This window comes from Marmota flaviventris, chromosome 7 (assembly GCF_047511675.1).
Source record: "Marmota flaviventris isolate mMarFla1 chromosome 7, mMarFla1.hap1, whole genome shotgun sequence".
Classification (NCBI taxonomy): domain Eukaryota; kingdom Metazoa; phylum Chordata; class Mammalia; order Rodentia; family Sciuridae; genus Marmota; species Marmota flaviventris.
In genome coordinates, this window is record NC_092504.1 from 31,720,458 (window position 1) to 31,743,347 (window position 22,890).

At 35.5% G+C, this 22,890-nt stretch overlaps 1 protein-coding gene across 4 annotated transcripts in view; it reads right to left on the reverse strand.

Annotated features, from left to right (window-relative positions):
* Pds5a (PDS5 cohesin associated factor A) overlaps positions 1 to 22,890 on the reverse strand; it is a 143,223-nt gene that overhangs the window by 19,934 nt on the left and 100,399 nt on the right. For 3 of the 4 annotated variants that reach the window (XM_027938542.2, XM_071614226.1, XM_071614225.1), the window contains exons 18-26: positions 22,724 to 22,829; positions 20,681 to 20,841; positions 17,976 to 18,099; positions 16,976 to 17,134; positions 12,069 to 12,137; positions 10,152 to 10,288; positions 5,766 to 5,889; positions 5,332 to 5,536; positions 4,759 to 4,873 (exon numbers count right to left, since the gene is read on the reverse strand). In XM_027938542.2, the coding sequence (XP_027794343.1) occupies positions 4,759 to 4,873; positions 5,332 to 5,536; positions 5,766 to 5,889; positions 10,152 to 10,288; positions 12,069 to 12,137; positions 16,976 to 17,134; positions 17,976 to 18,099; positions 20,681 to 20,841; positions 22,724 to 22,829 (1,200 nt within the window). Of the gene's footprint in view, positions 1 to 4,758; positions 4,874 to 5,331; positions 5,537 to 5,765; positions 5,890 to 10,151; positions 10,289 to 12,068; positions 12,138 to 16,975; positions 17,135 to 17,975; positions 18,100 to 20,680; positions 20,842 to 22,723; positions 22,830 to 22,890 lie in introns of those variants that run through there. The other variant, XM_071614227.1, reaches the window with a different exon arrangement.

Genomic DNA, 22,890 nt, shown 5'->3' on the forward strand with positions numbered 1-22,890 from the left:
TCAGTGGTGGAGTGCTTGCCTAGCACGTGTGAGGCACTGGGTTCAATCCTCAGCACTATATAAAAAATAAAGTTATTGTGTCCATATACAACTAAGAATATTAGAAGTATAGAAAGATACAGAACAAAGTGTTAATAGCAGCAATGGGTTTTGGGGATATATAATTATAAATATTTTCTTCTTTTTAACATATTTTCATATTGAATATCACTATGATAAGGAACAAATATTATTAAACACTAAAGGCTAACTTAAGTATGATTTTTTTTTTCCATAAATATATTGCTACTGATGTAAGAAAAAAAAAAAAAACGGCAGAGTAGGAAGCTTCAGGTGTCTGCCACAAAGATAAAATAACTATTATACTAAGAAAAAAAAAAAAAATCAGAATCAACTGTTTAGAATGCTGAGTCCCTATTAGACACTGAAGCCAGAGAGGTATATGAGGAAGAAAGTGGGGACTGCTTATGATAAAAGCACTTAATAAATTAGGATTAGAAGATAATTTCCTCAACATGAGAAAGGCAACATATAAAAACCCCACAGCTAAGCTGGAACAGGGGTACACACTTGTAATTCCAAGGACTCAGGAGCCTAAGGAAGGAGGAATGCAGGTTCAAGTTCTCAGCAACTTAGCAAGACACTGTCTCAAAATAAAAAATAAAAAGGCCTGGAGATACAGATCGGCACCCCTGGGCTCAATTCACTGTACCCCCAAAAGAAAAACAAAAACCCCCACAGCTGGTATCTTTCTGGCTGTACTGCTGTAGATCCATAGAAGGATTCCCCCACCCCAACCCTACTCCCTGCCAGGTCAGAGTTTCAGGTACTGCCTAGCACAGAGAGCAACCCCTAGCCTCTTAGGTGGCCTTGGACTAGGAACAGGGCCAAGAGAACAGAGGAACAGGAACAGGGAAGCTGCTTGGCTCCTTCCCTCTATAGCTCAGTCACAGTCAGTGAATGACTACTAGGACATTAAAATTACATATGGGACTCATGTTCTACTTCTACTGGATGTGCAGTGCGGGTCTATAGTATGAAGTCTGGGAGGTGACATTTTTAACCAGTATTCTGAATGATTCTGATGCAGTGAAGAAGACAAAATAATTGGTCTCATTGTCAGAGTTTAAGAAGGGGTTAAATAAAAAAACCAACCTCTCCCCCAACAAGTGGTCATTCTTGAAAATGGATCCATTTTGAAGTTCACCTGGAATAAACTATCTTAAAATTTTGTAAAGGAAATTTTATCTAACTTCATAATTAAGATGACTTATCATGTAAACAAAGCATGTGTGGTTTACTACAGCTTATAAATAATCATTTTTTTTTCATGCATGGTAGATTAAATGAACAGAAAAGGAGTGAAGAAAAGTGAGGGGATTGTGTGTCTGTCGGAGAATGAGGGCAGTGCTACTGGGTACACTTCAGAAGAGTTTGGATTGTTTGTCTGATTTTCGATAGAAGACCTGGCCCTGGTATATTGGTGAATTGTCAAAGGCTAGGAAGAAAAATGCAGTTAGCCATAGCAATGGGATGATGTCTATGTTGGGAAAAACCAATATCTAACTGCAGTAGAAAACTCTGAATGACCCCTTCAGCAAAAAAGCCAAGTCTGTGTGTTCTATTATGTGGCCATTGTAACTCAATGGGATATTATAAAAAGTCATCTCATTGGTAATATCTGGTTTATATGAGAGTGAATATGTATCTATTACTGAAAAAAATGACCTAGTGAACTCAAATGAATTCATGACACATGCACAGTAATTTTCCCAATGTGACATTTGCAATACTGTTTGTTTCTATTTACAGAAAAAGTTAGAACTAAATAAAAGTGACTTGCATTAAAACAAAACGAAAAAACAAACCAACAAACCAACAAACAAAAAACCTCATTGTTAACAACACATTCAGTGGTGAAAGACTGAATTTTCTCCCTGAAATTAAAAGCAAGTTGAGGATGCTGGCTTTTATCACTTCATACCAGAATCGCTAGTCAAAGCAATTTGGGCAAGAGAAAGAAATAACAGGTATCTAAATTGTATTTGCAGATACGATTGTGTATGTATAGAGAACCCTAAAGAATCCATAGAAAACCTGGGCGCAGTGTACATGCCCTGTAATCCCAGCGGCTCAGGAGGCTGAGGCAAGAGACTGCATGTTCACAGCCAGCCTCAGCAATTTAGAGAGACCCTATCTCAAAATAAAAAAAGGGCTGGGGATGAGTGCCCTGCATTAAATACCTAGCACCAAAACCAAAACAACAATAACAACAACAATAATAAAAACTCCCAAACCATCAAAAAAGCAAAAAACAAAACATAATTGTCAAAGAGTCAATAAATGAATTGAGCAAATGTGCATAACAAAATGATTTCTCTACATTAATAATGAATGAGCCAAAATGTATATTAAGAGAACAGTTTCATTAATATAGCATAAATAAAAATGAAATATTAGAGGGGTGAAACATGTACAAACTTTTGAAAACTACAAAACACTGCTGAACAAAAAACTTAAAAGACCTAAGTGAAAAGAAAGAAATCCTATGCTAATAGCATCCTAAAATTCATGTGAAACTTTAAAGCCATAACAATCTTGAAAAAGAAGAAAACTAGAAGGACTCACATTTCTCAATTTGAAACTTTGGGGACTGAACCCAGGGCTTTGCACTCTAGTATGGGGCTATCTTTCCAGCTGACCAAATGATTTATGATAAGGGTGCCAAACCAACTTTTAGGGAAAAAAAAAAATCTCTTTAACAAATGGTGCTGGGAAAAATGATATTCATAAGCAAAAGAATGTGTCTGGTGCTGGGGATATAGCACAGTTGGTAGAGTGTTTGCCTCGGATGCACAAGCCCTGGGTTCTAATACCCAACCATCAAAAAAAAAAAAAAGTGCCATATACAAAAACCAATTCAAAATGAATTAAAGATTTTATTTTAAGAGCTAACATTATTAAAAAATCTTAGAAGAAAACACAGTAGAAAATCTTTATGAATTTGGATTCTTATATGAAAACAAAATATAGGCAAACAAAAGAAAAATAACTAACCTTCATTAAAATTAAAAACTTTTATTTATTATAGGATACTATCAAAAAGTTAAATCATATATCTGGATAAGAAATTACATGGTAATACAGGACACTCAACAGTGTTACATGCTAGATAGAACCAAAAATATACACCACTGATTTTAACTATAATTCCAATTACTCCACAAACTTAATTACTTTTCCCATATCAATGCTTTTTTTTTAAACAAAAGATGTAGTTTGGCTATTTTGCTCAGGCTAGACTCTAACTGCTGGGCTCAAGTGATCCTCCTGTCTTATCTTCCTTAGTACTGGAACTACAGGCTCAGTACCATGCCTGGCTTACTTTTAAGTTTAATTCTTTTATAACTGTCCTGCTTTGGGAATTGAACTCAGGGGTACTTTGCCATTGAGCTACATCCCCAGCCCTTTTTATTTATTTTTAATTTTGAGACAGGGTTTTACTAAGTTGCTAAACTAAACTGGTGAGCCTGACCTTGAACTGGTGATCCTCCTGCCTCAGCCTCTTGTGTTTCTGGAATTACAGAAGTGACCAAATGAATTACTTTTTTTTCCGCCCTGGCCCTGGGGATTAAACCTAGGACCACTCTATTACTGAGCTATACCCCTAACTCTTTTGTTTTTATTTTGAGATGGGGTCTCGCTAAATTACCCAGGCTGGCCTTGAACTTGCACAGGTACCATGGCATCCAACCAACATCTCTTCTAATTGTAAAGATTTTAAGACCATTTTAGTGACCAAAGTTGTAGGAAATAGACATAAAATGTTGAGTTCTTAAAAAAATGCTGAGTTCTTAAGTTTAGGATTAGACTTAATGTCCCACACAATCAAACTGATACTTTAAATATAAGATGAAGTACCATTTCAAGAGTGCAAAAGAAAAATGCGGCAATGGGGAAAGAAAGAAAATAGTGATTTAGGGCTGCTGTTGTGGCTCAGTGGTAGAGTGCTTGCCTTTCATGTGTGAATAACTGGGTTTAATCTTCAGCACTACAAAATATAAATAAATAAAATAAGAGGTATTGTGTCCACCTACAACTAAATTTAAAAAAATAGTGATTTAAAGTTTCTTAGAGGCCATTTGTAGATAATCCTCAGCCCCCTTTTACTGTCACGCTGCATCATATACGAAGCTCTATTTTACATAAACAGCACATTTTGATTCAGTGTTTTTACTTGTTTATAGATCTACCACAGACTATTCTGTGTATGGGTACATATTTTGAAGGTATTATCTTTTGAGGTCGCACATAAATGTTAGTTTTAAGATGATAATTTTTTTTCTCGCAGAAGTGACAGGGATAGAACCCAGAGTTTTGCACATGCTAGGGAAATGCTCTTCCACTGAGCTACATTCCCCAGTCCATGGGGAAAAAAAATTATCTCATGGCTTTGTAACTTTGTAAATTATTATTATTTTTTTTAAATTTTAATATTTATTTTTTAGTTTTTGGCGGACACAACATCTTCGTTTGTATATGGTGCTGAGGATCGAACCTGGGCCGCACGCATGCCAGGCGAGCGCGCTACCGCTTGAGCCACATCCCCAGTCCCTTTGTAAATTATTAAATTGAAGGTTATCGTAATATAAACAGTAAAAATCCCATATTATAAAAACTAAAATAACTTATTTCAAATACATAGACAATTAAGTAACTGCAAAGAATTAGGAAACAAAAAATCAAAAAAAGACTTACTCTTTGATATCACGAAGCTGATCAACATCTTGTGATCTTGTAAAATCTGGATCATGGGCTAGCAGGTGAATCATGTATGGAACTACATATTCAGGCAACAGTGATAATAATTTCTCTAAAGTATAAAATATCATTATTAATAACAGTGATTTTATATAAATTCCTTCTTATGAGTTCTAACCACTTTGGTGATTCAGTTTCCACTTTTCCCCTCAGTTATTTGTAAATTAGAAGCAACATGATATTTAGAAGACACTAAAATACTTATACTTTAATTTCGAAAGATATTCAAGCTTAAAGATATTTGAAATATAGGAAAAAATTATTTACCCTGATATCTGAGAAATGTGTTCAAATCAAACTATATATACAATTACCCAAAACAGTGTGCAGTATAAATAATCAGGACTCAAAACCCAGGGTTATCAGTTTTTAAGCTCATCTTAAGTACAATGATAACATTTTATAAAACTCCCAGTGCTATTATAAATTACAATAGGAATATAAGACTGCCTCTCTCAAAAATTATTCCATTGTCAAGATCTGTCACACTGGGAACTGTCAAGTACTTACCAGTAGCCATAGGATTCTGTTTAATGTATTCTCTGCGTATACTGATGTTTTTTAGTAAACACTGTCGTGCATGTGCTCTTCTCTCCTTCACAGGATCTTTGGCACACAAGGCAAAGATCGCCATGTACTCCAATGGGAGCAGTAACTTTACAAGTGCCTTATGCAGCTTCTGAGCAAATATCTGCCTTACTTGGTAACACTCATCCTATAGCAGCATAGAAACAAAAACACTTAAAAATTGGCAAACATTTACCAAAAAGGGGAGCAATTTCAGCATTTCTGTTTTGTTTTGTAAAATGATAATTATGTTAGGGGAATAAAATAGCAATCTCTTTAGTGCATATATCAATATATTAAATGGACTTGCAGTTATATTAAAGTAAATGAATTTAATTTTGAAGAGATATACATGGCAAAAAAAAATTGTTACTTACATTAATAACAAGTGCACAGAGTTGAAATTGTTCTGGAGTAATAATTTCATGGTAACAAGGTTCCTGAGCAAGCTTCATTATGGCACTACCAGCAGCTAATCGCAAGCGAGACATATCAGATTTACTATAAACAAACAAAAAAGAAATAAACATTTCCTATAACCATTATCATTCATAAAAGTGCTTTGATCCCTTTTTGAGTGTATGATACACAGGGTAAAATTTATGCTTAAAATAATATACTGTACAGATACAGGAAAGCTACTTTGAGTCCATGAACTTCACGTAAAGGGAAAAAGGCTAAAATCACTATGACTTTGTGTTAACAAATTTATCTACCTTCCTTTCTCATCATGCTCTAGCTTAATCCACACAGCTAAACAACTTTACTTTGTGTGTGTGTGTGTGGGGGGGGGGTGGGGGGGTGGTGGTGCTAGGGCTGAACCCAAGGCCTCATGCATGTTAGGCAAGCAGTCTACCACTGAGCCACATACCTAGCCCTAATTTTGCTTACTCTTACAATCAAACTATTTATAATATTAGAAAGAGCAATTTACATCAGGATATCAAGAATATATAATCATTATAGAAAATGTGATTTAAAAAATGAAAACAACTAAAGAATTAAAAAACATCCAGTATCAATTTTAAATCTATTTTCTTGGGCTGGGGTTGTGGCTCAGTGGTGGAGGGCTCACATAGCAGGTGTGAGGGAGGCATGGGTTAGAGCCTCACCACTACATAAAATAATAAATAAAAATAAAGGTATATAAAGAAATAAACCTATTTCCTACATTGTCTATGCATATACATACATATACACATAATGGATATCTAGCTTAATCTTACAATGTCTGATGAAATGTCAGGGAAGCAGTTAGGAGGGAAGTAGTATCACACAAATAACTCAAAGGAATAGATACAGAGATTAAGAGCCAGTGTCTACCTTAGTACTAGTACCTGGGGCCAACCTCCTTCCAGAAAATGAAGTTTTTAAAGGGAATCTATGAGGGCTTGGCACTCTCACCTTCACTCCATAAACTTATGTAATGTAAATGATAATATGTGACAATGAATGGGATGAACGATAATCTTCCTATTTCAATTTTTTTTCTTTCTTTCTTTTTGTTTTATAGTACTCAGGACAGAACCCAGGGGCACTCTACCACTAAGCTTTTTTTTGTGTGTGAAAAGAGAATAAAAAATATACATAAATATGTATGCAAAACAAAGGATCAATATCCTTTCTCTTTTTTATTTTGAGACAGGGTCTCACTAAATTGCCAACACTGGCCTGGAAATTGTGATATTCCTGCCTCAGTCTCCTGTGTAGCTAGCATTACAGGTACGCACCACCATGCCTGACTTTTTATTTTGAAGACTTTAGGAAATGGGAAGAAAAGTTGGTTTGAATCTACTGGGACTTTTGCTTAGCATATAAGAGGAAGAAATATGGCATACTAAGATAATTGGATTATTAGACTTGAGTACTGATTGATTGCACATGCCTGTAATCCCAATGACTAAGGAAGCTGAAGCTTGAGAATTTCACAACATAGTGAGACCTTGTCTCACTAAGTAAAAAAATAAATAAAAAAACAAAAGGGGGTTACTGGATGCTGGGATTACAGCATAGACCAGTGATACACCACCCTGGTTAAATCCCCAGTACCAAAACAAACAAACAAACAAACAAAGAGCACTGGTAACATTGAGACCACTCAAATAGCTTCTCTAGCAGATAAATCATGAATGAATGAAAATAAGAGGTATTATTTTAATGCTTATTTTGTCCCAGAATAATTTTCTATAAGATGAGTCATTGGGGCTTAGAAAAATCAAGTACTTTACACAAGTTCACAGAGATAATAAATGGAATACTGAGTTGTTTCTAATTCTAGAGTCCAAGCTAACACCATGTTACAAGAAAAATTTAAAAGTCCATGATATTTGTCCATGGTTATTCATTCCCTTATTTTTTCTCATAAATAGTGCTGGAAAAACTTGGTTTGCTACATTTGTGTGTATATTTTTATTATTTCACAAATGTGAAAATACTGGGTTAAAGGATAAGAACTATTTGGCAGTGTGGGTGGGGTGGGGTAAGGTGGAATGGAGGAGGCATGCTACTAGGGATTGAACTCAGGGGCATTGGACCACTGAGCCACATCCCCAGCCCTTTTGTATTTTATTTAGAGACAGGGTCTTACTGAGTTGCTTAGTGCCTTGCCTGTGCTGAGGCTGACTTTGAACTCACTATCCTCTTGACTCAGCCTCCCGAGCTGCTGGGATTACAGGTATGCAGGCCTGCGCTGCGCTCAGCCTCAGCCTTTTTAATTTTAATTTTGAGAAAGGGTCTTACTATATTACCGAGGCTCATCCAAGTTGCCATCCTGCCACTTGAGCCTCCTGAGTAGTTGGGATTATAAATACACACCACTGTGCCTAGCTGGATAAGAACATTTCTAAGGATCTAGATACCACTCACAGGAGTAATGACAGAAGCCATTTGCCTGATTCTACTAAACAAAAATTGCTTTAAAAATATTTTTTCTTCTTGATTTGGTAGGCAAACGGATGATCACTTAAATTTAAATTGTTTTAACTGCATGTAGTGATGTTAAACTTTTTTTTTTTTTCAGGTCAAGTGATTATATTTAGTCTTCATCTTTAGTGGGGATTCTGCATATGTGTGATTGATTTGTATGAGCTCATTACTATATACTATACAGTAATCCTACATTTAATCTTCTCACATCCCTAACCCAGCTCTAATCATCATCACTCTATTCATAAAAGGCTAACCCTTGGCTTACTTTATTTAAGCATTTAGCACCATCTATTGTAATTGCTCATTTTATCTCCTCTAACTAGACTACATATTCCTTGGAGGGAAGGACTTTTATATCTTTAAATAACACAGCAGGTGGAAGGCTTGTTGTAGCATGTCTATAATCCTAGTGACTTGGGGGGTGGGGTGGATTAAGGTAGGAAGATCCCAGGTTCAAGGCCAGCCTCAGCAATTTAGCAAGATCTTGTCTCAAAATAAAAAATAAAAATGGCTGGAGATGTAGTCCAGTGTAAAGTGCCCCCGGGTTTAACCCCAGCATTAAAAAACCACACACACACACACACACACACACACACATACAGCATTAAAAAACCACCCACACACCCTCCCTCCCTCTCTCTCTCACACACACACACACACACGCACACACACACACACACACACACTCACACACATACAACCCCACACAGCAGTACCTGGTATCTAATAGTGCTCAGCAAATACAAAATGCATAAAGAAATGATTAAATCTCTGTCCTCTAAAACAATTTTTTAAAGAAGGAATGCTTCATAAGCAGAAATCTTTACTTATATCTACTGGTACACCTGCTCCCTAAGTAAACCAAGATTTTTTTCTGGGGTATGGGATACTGGGGATCAAACCCAGGGGCACTCTACCACTGATCTATATCCCCAGCCACTTTTATTTTAATTTTGAAACAGCATCTTACTAATTTGCCCAGGCCTGGCTGGAACTTGGGTTCCTCCCAACTCAGCTTCCCAAGTAGCTGGGATTACAGGTGTGTGTCACCATGCCTGGGATAAACCAAGAATTTGAAAGAAAAAAAAAAGCAATTGAAAAAAATGGGTGTTATTTCCATCTTAAAAAGAACACAAAAGAGATGGGAATTAAAAAGACTTGAAGAGTAGAAATAGAAAGCAATTTGTTTTGTTTCTTTGTATCTGTAGAATACAGTCTCTTCCTCAACTACTAGGTGGCTTTAACTCTTCCTTCTTTGAAGTACCATCGATATTATTATTTTCTTCATATTTAAGACACTACAACTTGTTCTCTCACTTTTTACTACAAGACAAATTTCTTGAAGACAACACCTGATCTTTTTTAAAATAATTTTTTAGTTGTCAATGGACTTTTCTTTCTTTCCTTTCTTTCTCTTTCTTGTGCTGAGGATCAAACTCAGGGTCTCACATGCCAGGCAAGTGCTCTACTACAGAGCCACAACTCAAGCCCTGCAATAACAGATCTAGTTTTTTTTTTCCCCCCCTGCAGTGCTTTTCATGGGATTTTGCAGAGTAGAAATTCAACAAATTTTGTTTGAACCAAAGGTTTGATGTTAACTGTAACACTGGACTACAGTGATTATAGTTAGTTCTTTTATGTTCATAGAAAAACACAGAAACATTACTGAAATAAATGTATTCTAAGAGATATAAACCCCAAGTGGCTACTAAAGATTTAATTCCAGAGAACCTAGTGCAATTACAACATTCTATATTAATTAGGTAAATAATTCCAATGCAAACTCTTACCAAATATTCTGAGCTAAAAAAATTGGAAAGGAAGAAAAATCTCACCTGATCCTCTTTTGCTCTGTCAGGTCACCCTCACTAACCAACATCGCCGATAATAACCGAAGAGTTGAATTGGCAGATTTAGATTGGTTGTTTTTCATACCCAACAGCCACCTTACCAGAAGTTTAATTGCCTGTACCTATAAAATATTAACATGCTAAAAAAAGAAAGCAACTTACAATTCCAATTAAAGGGAAGATAATTTCTAATAATTAGATTAATGAGCTTACTGAGGTTATATATCTGCAAATTTTATTATACAACTTTAAGTGATAAGTAACAGTCACAATAAAAACTAGTATTTATTCACTATTTACAGTACCAGGCACTTTCCCCAGAGCTCCTTATTTTCAGCAGATAAGGCAACTGAGACACATTACTGGAATAAATAAATTTTGCAACATCTAGCTCCTGAACTCTGATTTTTGACACTAGAACAGTTGCCCAAGATTTTTAAATTATTTGAAAATACATGATTTAAAAATAGCTATTTAGAACAGTGGCTACTAGGCCCTGGGAAAGTTTGAGGAAGGGTGATGGAGACAGGATGGCTAACAGCTATAGGAATGCAGGTGGATAGGAGGAATAACTTATAATGTTCTATAGCATAGTAGGATAGCTCCAGTTGACAATTAGTATTTCAAAATGGCTAGTTGAAAGATGTTCCCGGCCCAGAGAAATAATAAATGTCTAAACTAATTATCTTGACTTGATTATAAATTATATATGTACTGATTAATCACATCCTACCCTGTAAATATATACAATACTATGTGTCAAATAAAAATAAAAAAATCTATTTAAAAATAAATTTGAAACTATTCTTATTAAAAGCAACTATTTAGACAGGATTTCATATTTTACTCTTTTGTTTTTATACAATTGAAAAACTGAATAAATCATGAAATGTACTTTAGTCTTACTTAACATTCTCACCAAAAAAATTGGGGTTTCCATAATTATTTGTAGCCAGATTTATTTGATCTTAGTATCAGTATACTTACTGATAATCAGGAAAACTAAATTTATAGAATACATGATTATGAAGTAAAACAGATTATAAAAAATGAAATAATCTCATATATTAAATTCCAAGTCCAGCCCTTTAAAAAATTAGCTCTAATAACATTCAATTTATATCTATCAAAAGTCACCAATTTTGTAATAACTGTTATGGTTTGGATGTGAGGTGTCCTCCAAAAGGTCACAGGTGAAACAATGCAAGAAGGTCTGAAGAAACAATTGTGTCATAGCCTTAACCTAACCAGTTAATAGCTCTCTGATGTGATTAACTGAGTTTGTTGCTAAAGGCAGGTGGGGTGTGGCTGGGGGGGTGGGGAGTAGTTCATTGGGGGTGTGGCTTTGGGGTATATATTTGTATCTGGTAAGTAGAGTCACTGTTTCCTGATTACCACCCACATAAACTGCTTTTCACAGCCATACTCTTCCACCATGATGTCCTGCCTCACCTAGATCCTCAAGGAATGGAGTCAGCTGTCCATAGTCTAAGACCTCTGAAACCATGAGCCCCTTAATAAACCTTTTCCTCCTCTAAAATTGCTCTGGTAAATTCCTTTTAGTCACAGGAACAAAAAATCTGACTAAAACAACAACCTCTGTCTTTGCTAAGTGAATATGATACATTTGTAGATTTTGGTGAGTCTATCTATAAGACGCCTCTGAGCACCAACATTCCACAAACTATCCCTGTGTATACCAGCCTTACCACAATTGATTCAGACTAAAGACACTTACATATACAAGGAACAATGAGAACTACAATATGAGAAGCGGTTTTTTTTGCTATGGATTTTAAAATAAAGCACCTTGCTGAAAAATGCTAATTGTTAGGTTAAAAAAAGTTACCTATGGACATTCCTTCTTTCAAGTAAAGGTAATGAAGACCTACACAAATTTACCTTTGCTAGTACTTCAGGGGACACCTCTTCATCTGGAGACCACAATTTTCCATTCTTCTCACCTGTTGACTATGGACAAATGAAAAAATTTAGCTTTTAGAAAGAAAAATTTAAGTTTTTGCTCATTAAGTTTTTGATGCTGAGCAATGCCAAGTTCTGGGAAAGGTTTAAAAAGTCTCAGCAGAGTTTGGAAAAGAAGAACAAAGTTGGAAGAGTCATATTCTCCAAGTTCAAAACTTAACCATAAACCTACATAACCTAGACAAATATAGATAAATAGAGCAATGGAACAGAATAGGGAACCCAGACAACCCTTGTATAATTCCTTTTATATTATAAAATATAATAAATTATATATATATATATATATATATATATATAAAAAATAAAATATAATATAATACACCGCCACTGAGCTATATCCCCAGCCTTTTTGAGCCAGGGTTTCATTGAGGTGCTTAGTGCTTTGCTAAGTTGCTGAGGCTGGTCTTGAACTTGAATTTGTGATACTCCTGAGCTGCTGGATTAGAGGTGTATGCTCTGAAGCCAGAATTAGATAGACAGTCAGTGTGTGTAAATCAGGTCGGATCAAGGAGGCCAATTTTGAGTGAATTCAGGAAGTTGGAGACTGTCCCCTGAGGGATTGAAATGTTAATTCCTTTAGAGCTCTTCCACCACCCCTATCAAGAACCAGCCCCTGCTCCAACCAGTAGCAAGATAACCAGTCCCAGGAATTTCCTCTCCCTACAGGGAGCTATAAGGTTGTTAATGTGTCCTTTGCTACTCCATCCAGCCCCGCCCCCTTCAGCCTACAGGTTTCCCACCTTTGGGCTCTCCTACAGAGCATTCCTGGGCCTAGTCACTGTATGCAGGAAGGAGAAAGATAAGGAAGAAAGGCAGGAGAATAAAGGAAGCCTAGGGTATATAAAAAGGGCAGAAAACCTTGTTTCTCTGGATACTAGGATACCAGCTATGGCCTCCTTCTCCCTCCGGGGAGAAGTCTGTTACCCTTTTTTAAATAAACCCTGCTTCATATGCTTGCATCAGCGTGCTTCTCTAATGTTCAAACTTCAACATGTGGGGAGGCAGGACTCATCACTGATAACCTGAGGTATCACCACTGTGGCCAATTTGTGTGATTTATTTTTGAAAAGGGGGGCCAAGAATAATCCCTGGGGAAATAACAGTCTCTTCAACAAATGGCACTAGAAAAATTGTATATCCGTAAGCAAAAGAATGAAGCTGGATTATTATACTATATGTAAGCATTACCTTTAAACAAATAAAAAAATCTTTAAGAGCTAAAAATATAAAACTCTTAGAAGACAACATAGGGGAAGAAAGTCCCATGATCTTGGACTGGACAAATACTTTGAAAGGATTAAATATTCAGAATGTATAGTTTTAAACTCAACAACAATCACAGACAACTGAACTTGAATGACAGCTCTCAAGAAGATAAATGGACTGGCAATAAGCATATGAAAAAAAAATCATTGACATCATTATTTATCAAGGAAATGCTAAACAAAACCATGAAATACCATTCTACTCCGACTAGCATGGCAATTTTTGAAAAGGAAAACGGTGAGAGTTAGCAAAGACATGGAGAAACTTGAATTCTCACACATTGCTGGCAAGAATATAAAATTATACAGCCACTGTGGAGAATAGTACAGCAGTTCTTAAAAAAAATTCAACAGAGAATGATCATGTGTCCCAGCAATTTTATTCTAAAGTACATAGCCAAAAGATTAGAAACAGGGATCTAAATGTTCATATTAACATTTTACAGTGGCCAAGAGATAGAAACAACCCAAGTGTCCAACAGATAAAATGTGGGATATACATACAAAGAAATATTATTCAGTTATGAAAGTGAAGCCAGATTTAAAGTTAGGTAGTCAGTGTAGTTAGGTAAATCGGGTCTAATATCGAGTAAGATCCAAAATGGAGGCCATGTTGAGAATGAATTCCGGGAAAAGCAGAACAACTCTTGGACTGTTAATGTCCCCAAGGCCCAGAGCCCATCCCAAAGAAGTGTTAATGAAACAGCTCCCAGCAAACTGGAAGATGCTGACTCAAAAGTCCTTCCTGCTCAGATTACTTCTTTGGCCCACCTGTGCCCTACCCTTCAGGTCTTCCCACCTACATTCCATCACTGAAAGAACTATAAAAGGGGGAACACATTCGCCTTTCAATGGATTCCATCTCTTGGGTCCCCTTCTTCCTCCGGGAGAAGTCTTTTCTGCTGTCCTTTAATAAACTTCTACTTTCCACTCTGACCTGTGTTTCTCTGGTGTTGTACTTCAACATTGGGGAAACAAGGATTCGTCATCGGTCAACAGCGGAAACAAAAGTAATAAAGTTCTGACATACTACAAGATAGATGAACCTTTAAAATATGCTAAATGAAGCCAGGTGCAGTGGCACATGTGTGTAACCCCAATGGCTTGGGAGGCTGAGGCAGGAGGATGCGAGTTCAAAGCCAGCCTCAGCAACTCAGTTGAGGCCCTAGGTAATTCAGCAAACCCTTATCTCTAAAGGGGCTTTGGATGTGGCTAAGTGATTGAGTGCCCCTGGGTTCAAATCCCAGTACCAAAAATAAATAAAAAATAAAAATTAAAAAAAAAACATGCTAAATGAAATAAACCAGACACAAAAGAGATAAACTACAATAGGCAAATTAAAGTAAAATAGAGGTTCTAAGGGGATAAGATATGAGTTATTGCTTAATGGGTACAGAATTTCTATTTGGGATAATTAAAGAGATCTGGAGATGAATGGTGATGGTGATTAGATAACGAGGAGGATCTAGACAATGTCAGTGAATTGTACACATAAAATAAGAAATTTTATATATATATTATCACAATTAGAAAAATAAGCCAATAATGACCATGTTAAAATAGGATCTATCAGAGAGAACCGCTAATGTGTATACCTGAAGAGAAGTTAAGATAGGAGATTCCTTTTTTTGGCGAGGAGATATTAGGGATTGAACCCAGGAGATGCCCCCAGCACTCTTAATTTTTAATTTTGAGACAGGGTCTTGCTAAATTGCTGAGGCTTGTCTTGAACTTGATTCTGCTGCCTCAGGCTTCTAAGTTGCTGGGATTACAGGTGTGCTCTCCTTCACCAGGCTAGATAGAATGATTTCTAATGGTCTATAGCACAGTAGGAGAGCTGTGGTGGACAACAATTAATTGAATATTCAAAATAGCTAGCACAAAAGATTTTGGATGTTCAACACAAAAAAAAATTTATATGCCTGAGATGATAGATATACTAATTACCTTATCTGATCATTACTCATTAAACGCATATTAAAAAGTCACTGTACCTCCTTAGTAATAACTATGTCAATTAAAAAAAATTTTTTTTTTTTGGTACCAGGGATTAAACCCAGGGATATTTAACCACTGAGGCACATCCCCAGCCCTTTTAAAAATATTTTACTTAGAGACAGGCTCTTGCTGAGTTGCTCAGTGCTTTGATAAGTTGCTAAGTTTGGCTTTGAACTCAGGATCCTTCTGCCTCAGCCACCTGAGCTGCTGAGATTACAGGTGCTGGCAAGTTCTTAGTAGTGAGGGTTTAAAACTATTTGACTATGTGGAAAGGTTAGAGAAATTTTAGATAATTTGGATTTGTGATAACACTGAATTGAAAGTCACCACACTAATCCATTATGTAAGAATGGTCTGTGTTTATATTCAATAACTCTTTTTTATAATTTAGATCCATTTGGTAAACTAGTGATTCTCCCCACCCCCAAACAATTGTAGTACCAGGGATAGAACTAAGGGCTTTACACATGCTAGGCAGGTGCTCATCCCCAGTTTTCTTTTCTTTTTAAAATTTTCTTTTAAGACAGAATCTTGCTGCATTGCTAAGGCTGGTGTTTAATTTGCAATTCTCCTGCTTCAGCCTCCCAAGCAGCAGCTAGGATTATAAGCATGTACCACCATGCCTCAGCTAATCCACTTATGTTTTTAACAGTGTTTGATAACACAAAATTCTATCAATCCAGAAAACTGTAAATGATCATTTACAAGTCTGGATAATAGCATTTGACATATATTTTACTTAATGATTCATACATCTCATGTTCTCATTTTTTCTTTTCTTGGTGCTAGGGATTGAACCCAGTTCCTCCACGCATGCTAAGCATATATTCTACTACTGAACTATAACCTTGTCCCTGTTTATTATGAGACAGGGTCTTATTAAGTTGCTGAGGCTTGCCTCAAACTTGTCATACTCCTCCCTCACCCTCATAAATCTGTGGGATTATAAATGTGTTCCACAATACCCAGCTTTATTTTTTTTTCTTTCTTAAATGTTAACTGTTGAGAGCCACAGTTTAGTTGGAATGACGCCTGGCATTTTGCTAGAGGGAATGGTTGAAAGGTGACCCTGCTCTGGGAATAGGGTGGCTCCAGGATTAGGGCGGATCCTGCTGCTTCGGGCACCCCGCTACTTTGGAGTTCCCTTTGAGTTCTCCCGGGTTCCAGGAGAATTGGGGCGCTGAGCCCATGGAGAGTGTGTGTTCCCGGGAAGTGTGGGTAGAGTGCCTGTGAGAGTTCGGGAATAAAGAGTTGCTGTTTGAACCTACAAGGCTTTTTGGGGGCTTGGTTATCTGTGCCCAGCCAGACTGCGGCAGTTAACTTCTAGTAACAGTGATCTCAAAGTCAGGCAGTTAAATGGAAAATTAGTAAGTAAACAAGAAGGGACAATGTAGAAAAATTTTACAGGAAAAGAGAGGGGTTGGAGATATAACTTAGCATGCATGAGGTCCTGGGTTCAATCCACAGTTTAAGAAAGAGAAACAGAAATGATGATGTTTTTGTGATAATGATGTAAAAGTCAATATCATGACTCTAAATTTAATTAAACGAGAAACTTACCCTGTCATTCATTAGTAGATCTTTCACAATAAAATTCGCTACTACAGATTTCATTGGGGAAGCAAACTGATCTGGTGCTAACATAGAAATGTGGCCCAGTGAAACTAATGGAGTTATAAGTTGTTCTGGTACATCAGCATTCAGACTTCTACTGAGTGGCTATAAAAATAAAACAGAAAAATTACTAGTTTGTTTCATAAATATGTAAAGATTCTATGGAAACAGATTTCCCTGAGTCTTCCAAATTTATCATGCCCAAATCAGCCTATTTTAATGATATGATAATTTTAACCACATTAGAGATTTGTTTCTTAATTCACCTACTGAAATTTAACAAAATTGAAAAATTGAAGAAAAAAAGATAAAGGAAAAAATTAAGCCCAAGTAAAAGAAGTAAAAATGAGAACATTTCTGCTTCATCAAATCTGCTTTATTCCTAGCCCTTCTACATAAGGTTTGCCATGCTGGTGAATTTCTTATCCTGTGGGGACATTTTAGTGACCTAGAATAATAAAAAGTTAAGAGTTCATGGAGTTTTGTTCATATTCTTTGCAATTCATGATAATAGGACTACTTTTCTAGTAGCAGAATGAAGCTAAAAATTATATACAAAGAAAGGGAAACAGGATTGATTTTCATGTAGGGTTGTTATGTACTTAAAAAGGATTGTTCAAAGTTATCTATTAACACTTTGTAAGGATAAATGGACCACTGAGACAAAGAAGCTTTTAAATTAAGTAAAATGTTGTCACATACAATACACATCCTTCAATATAAATTTTTTGAACACATGACCTGAACTAAGTACTGAACTACAGTGCTGAATAAAACAGATAAAACCCCTCCTCCACAGGAAATTTATATTTTAGGGTAGGATTACATACAAATAACTTTTTTTTTCAAAATCTAACTTCCACTTTATCAAACCACAGAACTTATAAAATAAAGACCAAAACCAAAATAAATAGATCCTATGCATTATATATATATATATATATACCTCAAAAATCTGTGCAAGCTGGACTTCTTTATTTGTGAAAATGGCATGTATACAGTGCACAGCCTGTTTTGCTTGGTGTGGAGTACCCCTCTTTGCTTTTTGATGTAAAATGGGAATTAAGGTCCTGCAAAAAATAATCATAGTTGTTTTTTTTTGTTCCCTTTTTAAAGGCCATAAAACCACAAGTACTCTTTTGGTTGACTCCCATTCCCCTATTTGGATGTATGCAGAGAAGCCTCTGTTAATAATTATCTGATTTACAGAATGATTTAAAGCACCCTGTCTGTTCCCAAGTGCATACCAAGAAATACATGCTTCAAAGGCTATTATGAAGAGACATTTTCATTTAAACCTACCTCACAAATATGGAGAAATAATAACCATCTTTCATTTATAATCTAGAGCATGCTCCATGATATATTTTTACATTTACCTTCCGAGGAGTAGATAATTCCTAAATTTTTAGTACCTTTTTGTAATTCCCTTTAATTATTTCAAAGTAGCCATGGAAAAACAGTAGCAAAAGGCCAAAGTTTTATTAAATAGCCAAAATAATAGGATGCACAAATGCATACATAATATTGATAAAATGATACGAAAAGTACAAACATCCTAATTTTAGCTTTTTAAAATAAACAAATAAGTATTTAATAATCAGAAGAAAACTTAAAAATAAAAAGGCAGATCTTAATAGCAGTATCCAAGGGTTCAGACCATGCATCTCAACCAAAAAAATTGGAACAAATGCTAGTCACTATAAATCTGACTTCATACATATGAATACACCTCAAGTTTTTCTCCACAAAGAATTTAGAATTATGGGATTTGGATTTCAATGCCCAAATAGACTTCCACAACTGCAACCTATTTAGTCTTTTTTCCCCCCCACCTAAAAACTCATTTAAGAATGTAACACTGTTTATATAATAACACCAGTGAATAAGAAAGGGATAGTTTTGAATAAACTGTTTTTAAATGTATTATTAATTCCTCTTAGGAAAACTGAAATGAAACACAAATAAACTTTAATCTTTCTCTTTGTTTTTTTCTAGAGTGCTAAAATACAATGGTGCCACTGGGTTGTTATTGAAATCTTCGGTGTTGTGATTTTCTGCTTCTCAGTAATTATATCCTTTTTTTACCCATTACTATGCTTAAGAACATGTGTCCTTGTGTCCAAAGTTAACTCTTCCACTTTTACCCAACTGTTTTTTTTTTTTTTTTTGGGGGGGGGGGGGATATAATTTTTTAAAGAACAGATTTTTGCCTTACAAAAAAGAAAAGCATAGATTTTTCTTTTCTTTTCTTTTTTGGTACCAGGAATTGAACTCAGGGCACTTGGCCACTGAGTCACATCCCTAGCCCTATTTCGTATTTTATTTAGAGAAAGTGCCTCACTGAGTTGCTTAGTACCTTGCCATTGCTGAGGCTGGCTTTGAACTTGCGATCCTTCTGCCTCAGACTCCCAAGCCACTGGGATCATAGTCATGTGCCACTGTGCCTAGCAAAAGCATAGACTTTTCTATTCAGAAAAACTCACCAGAAACTACCCTACCATGTCAATGATCTTTTTGATAATATACACATATAAAGATTATCATCTTTAGATTATAAACTCCTTAAGGGCAGGGACAGACTAGACAATTCTTTTGTGTTAGTCATTACAGTGCTGAGAATTAAAAGAATCTACATTAAATACTGAATTATTTCACAAATCATTAGCTTACAAATTTAAGAAAACCCTCAGGAGTCCATTTGTCCTACTATTATTCTATGAGGAAAAACTTTTTAGTATTCGGATATATCATGAACTACCTGGATATCCTAGGAGAATCTGACTCAATAAATATGAGCAATGTGTATTCTTCCTCTAAAAGATGTCTCCCACATATTTTAAATCTAAATATAAACTCTCAGCACAAATTTGATTCTGAGGATAACCTCTTTAAGATGCAAAGTGAAACCAAAATGTACTTCATTTTTATGAGGAGAGGGAGAGCTCATCTAGAGGGAGAGATCAAAGTAATAAAAGCACCACTGCCAATAACCAAGCAACTTATAAATACTTTATGAAGCACACCATTTGCCTCATTCTTGGTGAGAACAAGAACAATTTTATTGAGAAAAATAAACATACACAGATTAGAAAGATATATTGTAATCTACCACTGACCTACATCCTAAGTCCTTTTAATTATTTTTAAATTTTGAGACAGGAGCACTAAGTTCGCCCGGCTGGATTTGAACTTGCAATCCTTAGCCTCCTAAGTAGCTGGAATTACAAGTATGTGCCACTGCGATTGTCTTGTGTTAACTTCTGACTTTTAATATTTTTATTTTATTTTATTTGTTAAATATTTTTAGTTGTCAATGGATCTTTTATTTATTTATATGTTGTGCTGAGGATGGAACCCAGGGCCTCACACATGCCAGGCAAATGCTCTACCACTAAGCCTCAACTGCAGCCCACTTTTAATATTTTAAATCATTTTTTTCGTAAATAGTTTATGTTTGTTTCTCTGTCTACATTTAACGGTGGTAGGATGAGCCAGCTGACATACAAAAAAAAAAAAAAAAAAAAGGATACAAAAAAATAGCTACCAAATGAGTAATTCCTCTCTCTTCTTCCTGAAAAGAAAACAATGATTTTATGGGCTTTCACACTTAGAAACTTTTGTGTTTACAATGCAAAAAAATATACTCACGATCGTATCTGGGGAAGGTCTGTTTCTATTTTGTGGCCTGTGTTTCTAAAAATTTGTATTGCAGCTTCTGCTACCTTATCATCCTCCATTCTTAGGCACTGTAACAAGGACTCATATGTCTCTGCAGAGTGGAACGAGGTAGGATGTGTGAAAGACAGAACCTAGAGGAACAGATATATAGATTTAGAAGTAGACAATGGTTCTAATATATTAAAAAGGGAAAATTATTTTCCATAATAAATAAAATGTGAAATTCTGTACACATGCTAGCTACACAGAACAAAGATAAACTATAAGAAAATGTTAAATAAAATCTATCAAAAAGTTCATTTCTCATAACTATCAACAAAGAAGACATCATTGCAAACTGTGAATTATAATTGTAAACATATAATTATTCCTTTTTTTTTTGTAATGGGGATTGAACTAAGGGGCACTCAACCACTAAGCCACACCCCCATCCCTATTTTGCATTTTATTTAGAGACAGGGTCTCAGAGTTGCTTAGCGCCTGGCTGTTGTTGAGGCTGGCTTTGAACTCACAATCCTCCTGTCTCAGCCTCCCGAGCTGCTGGGATTATAGGCATATGCCACTGTGCTTGACTATTCCCTTATTTTTATGACATAACCAATAGTCTATCATTATGGGCCTTATAGCATCTTATATGTGACATGTCTACAAAGTTTATCTTCCATGAAGTGGAAATAATTCAGAATAATATCAAGAATAAGGACTAAAAGTGGAGAGGAGGGAATTGAGCAGGTAGTCTTCATTAACTTATTCAACAAGAATTTATCAAGGAGCTTTGTAATGTTTTGAACAACCAATAAAAAAAAAAAAAAAAGAAGAATTTATCAAGGGCCTGGGATTGTGGCTCAGCAGTAGAGTGCTCGCCTAGCACAGGTGGGACCCGGGTTCGATCCTCAGCATCACATAAAAAAAATAAAAGCACTGTGTTGTGTCCATCTACACTTAAAAAATAAATATTTTAAAAATATCTTTATTTTATTTATTTATTTTTTATGTGGTGCTGAGGATCAAACCCAGGGCCTCACACGTGCTAGGCAAGCACTCTACTGCTGAGCCACAACCCCAGCCCCTAAAAAATAAATATTAAAAAAAAAATTATCAAACGTGTCATGAAGTATAAAAATTGTCTCATAGCAGTTTGAAGTGGTATTATTTACTAATGCAGTTTTACTTATTTATTGAAACATGGGGAATTAAATTTGAACTCAGTAAAAAAAGTATAACCCAATTATTAAAATCTTATTCATGAAACAATGTACTAATTCTTTCAAATGAAATATTTATGAGCATCTCAGTATGATCTTATCACTCACTTTTCTAAGGCCCATTGCACTAGTTGGTCTTTTTTCCCTTGGTTTATACTGCAATGGTTTCAATTTCTTTCCCTCTTTACTGAATCCAATCATAGCTTTATCAACTGCTTGCCAGATTCAAGGACAGGTTGAAAGCCCCTTCCAGTACCTTTCCTTTCATGCCAGTGGCATTCCATAATCTGAAACCAAAACTTGCTTCCCATTACTTCCCCAAATAACCCTTTTCTTTTGTCATATCGTGACTACAAAATCTTGTTGCCTGGTTCTTATTAACTACTCAATTTATGAAATTCCTTGCCATCTATCATGATTATAAATTATTAAAAATTCCTTAATCAGATGCTATCATGTAACAGTTCCTATGGGCAGCCAAATGTCTCAAATGCAGGTTCTCTGGAAAGATGAGATTATAAAACATATACCGTCATGAGTATAGCAGGCATGCAAATGATGAATGAAAGAGCAAAATAAACAAATACCTTTTAATGTAATTATTATGATGTAAAAGTTATTTTTATAACATCTGATTTCTATTACAAATTTTTAATATTTTGAATAATTTCCAATGAAACAAACCTGAATCTTGCATATCCTAAAGAGAATGCAAGTTATAGACGCAAATGAATATAAAATACTTTAAGAAGTTCAAGTCCTCAAATAAATATAAAATACTCTATAGAAACAAATGAATATAAAATACCTTAAGAAGTTCAAGTCCTGAACGAATAGCTGTATCTGGACTTACACCCTCCTCTTCATCATCGGCTGTTCCCTCTATTGATTTATTCATCAATTTTACCAGTGCACTATTAAAAGAAGAAGATATAAATTAGCAACAATACTAGCTTACTAACTATCATAATTGTT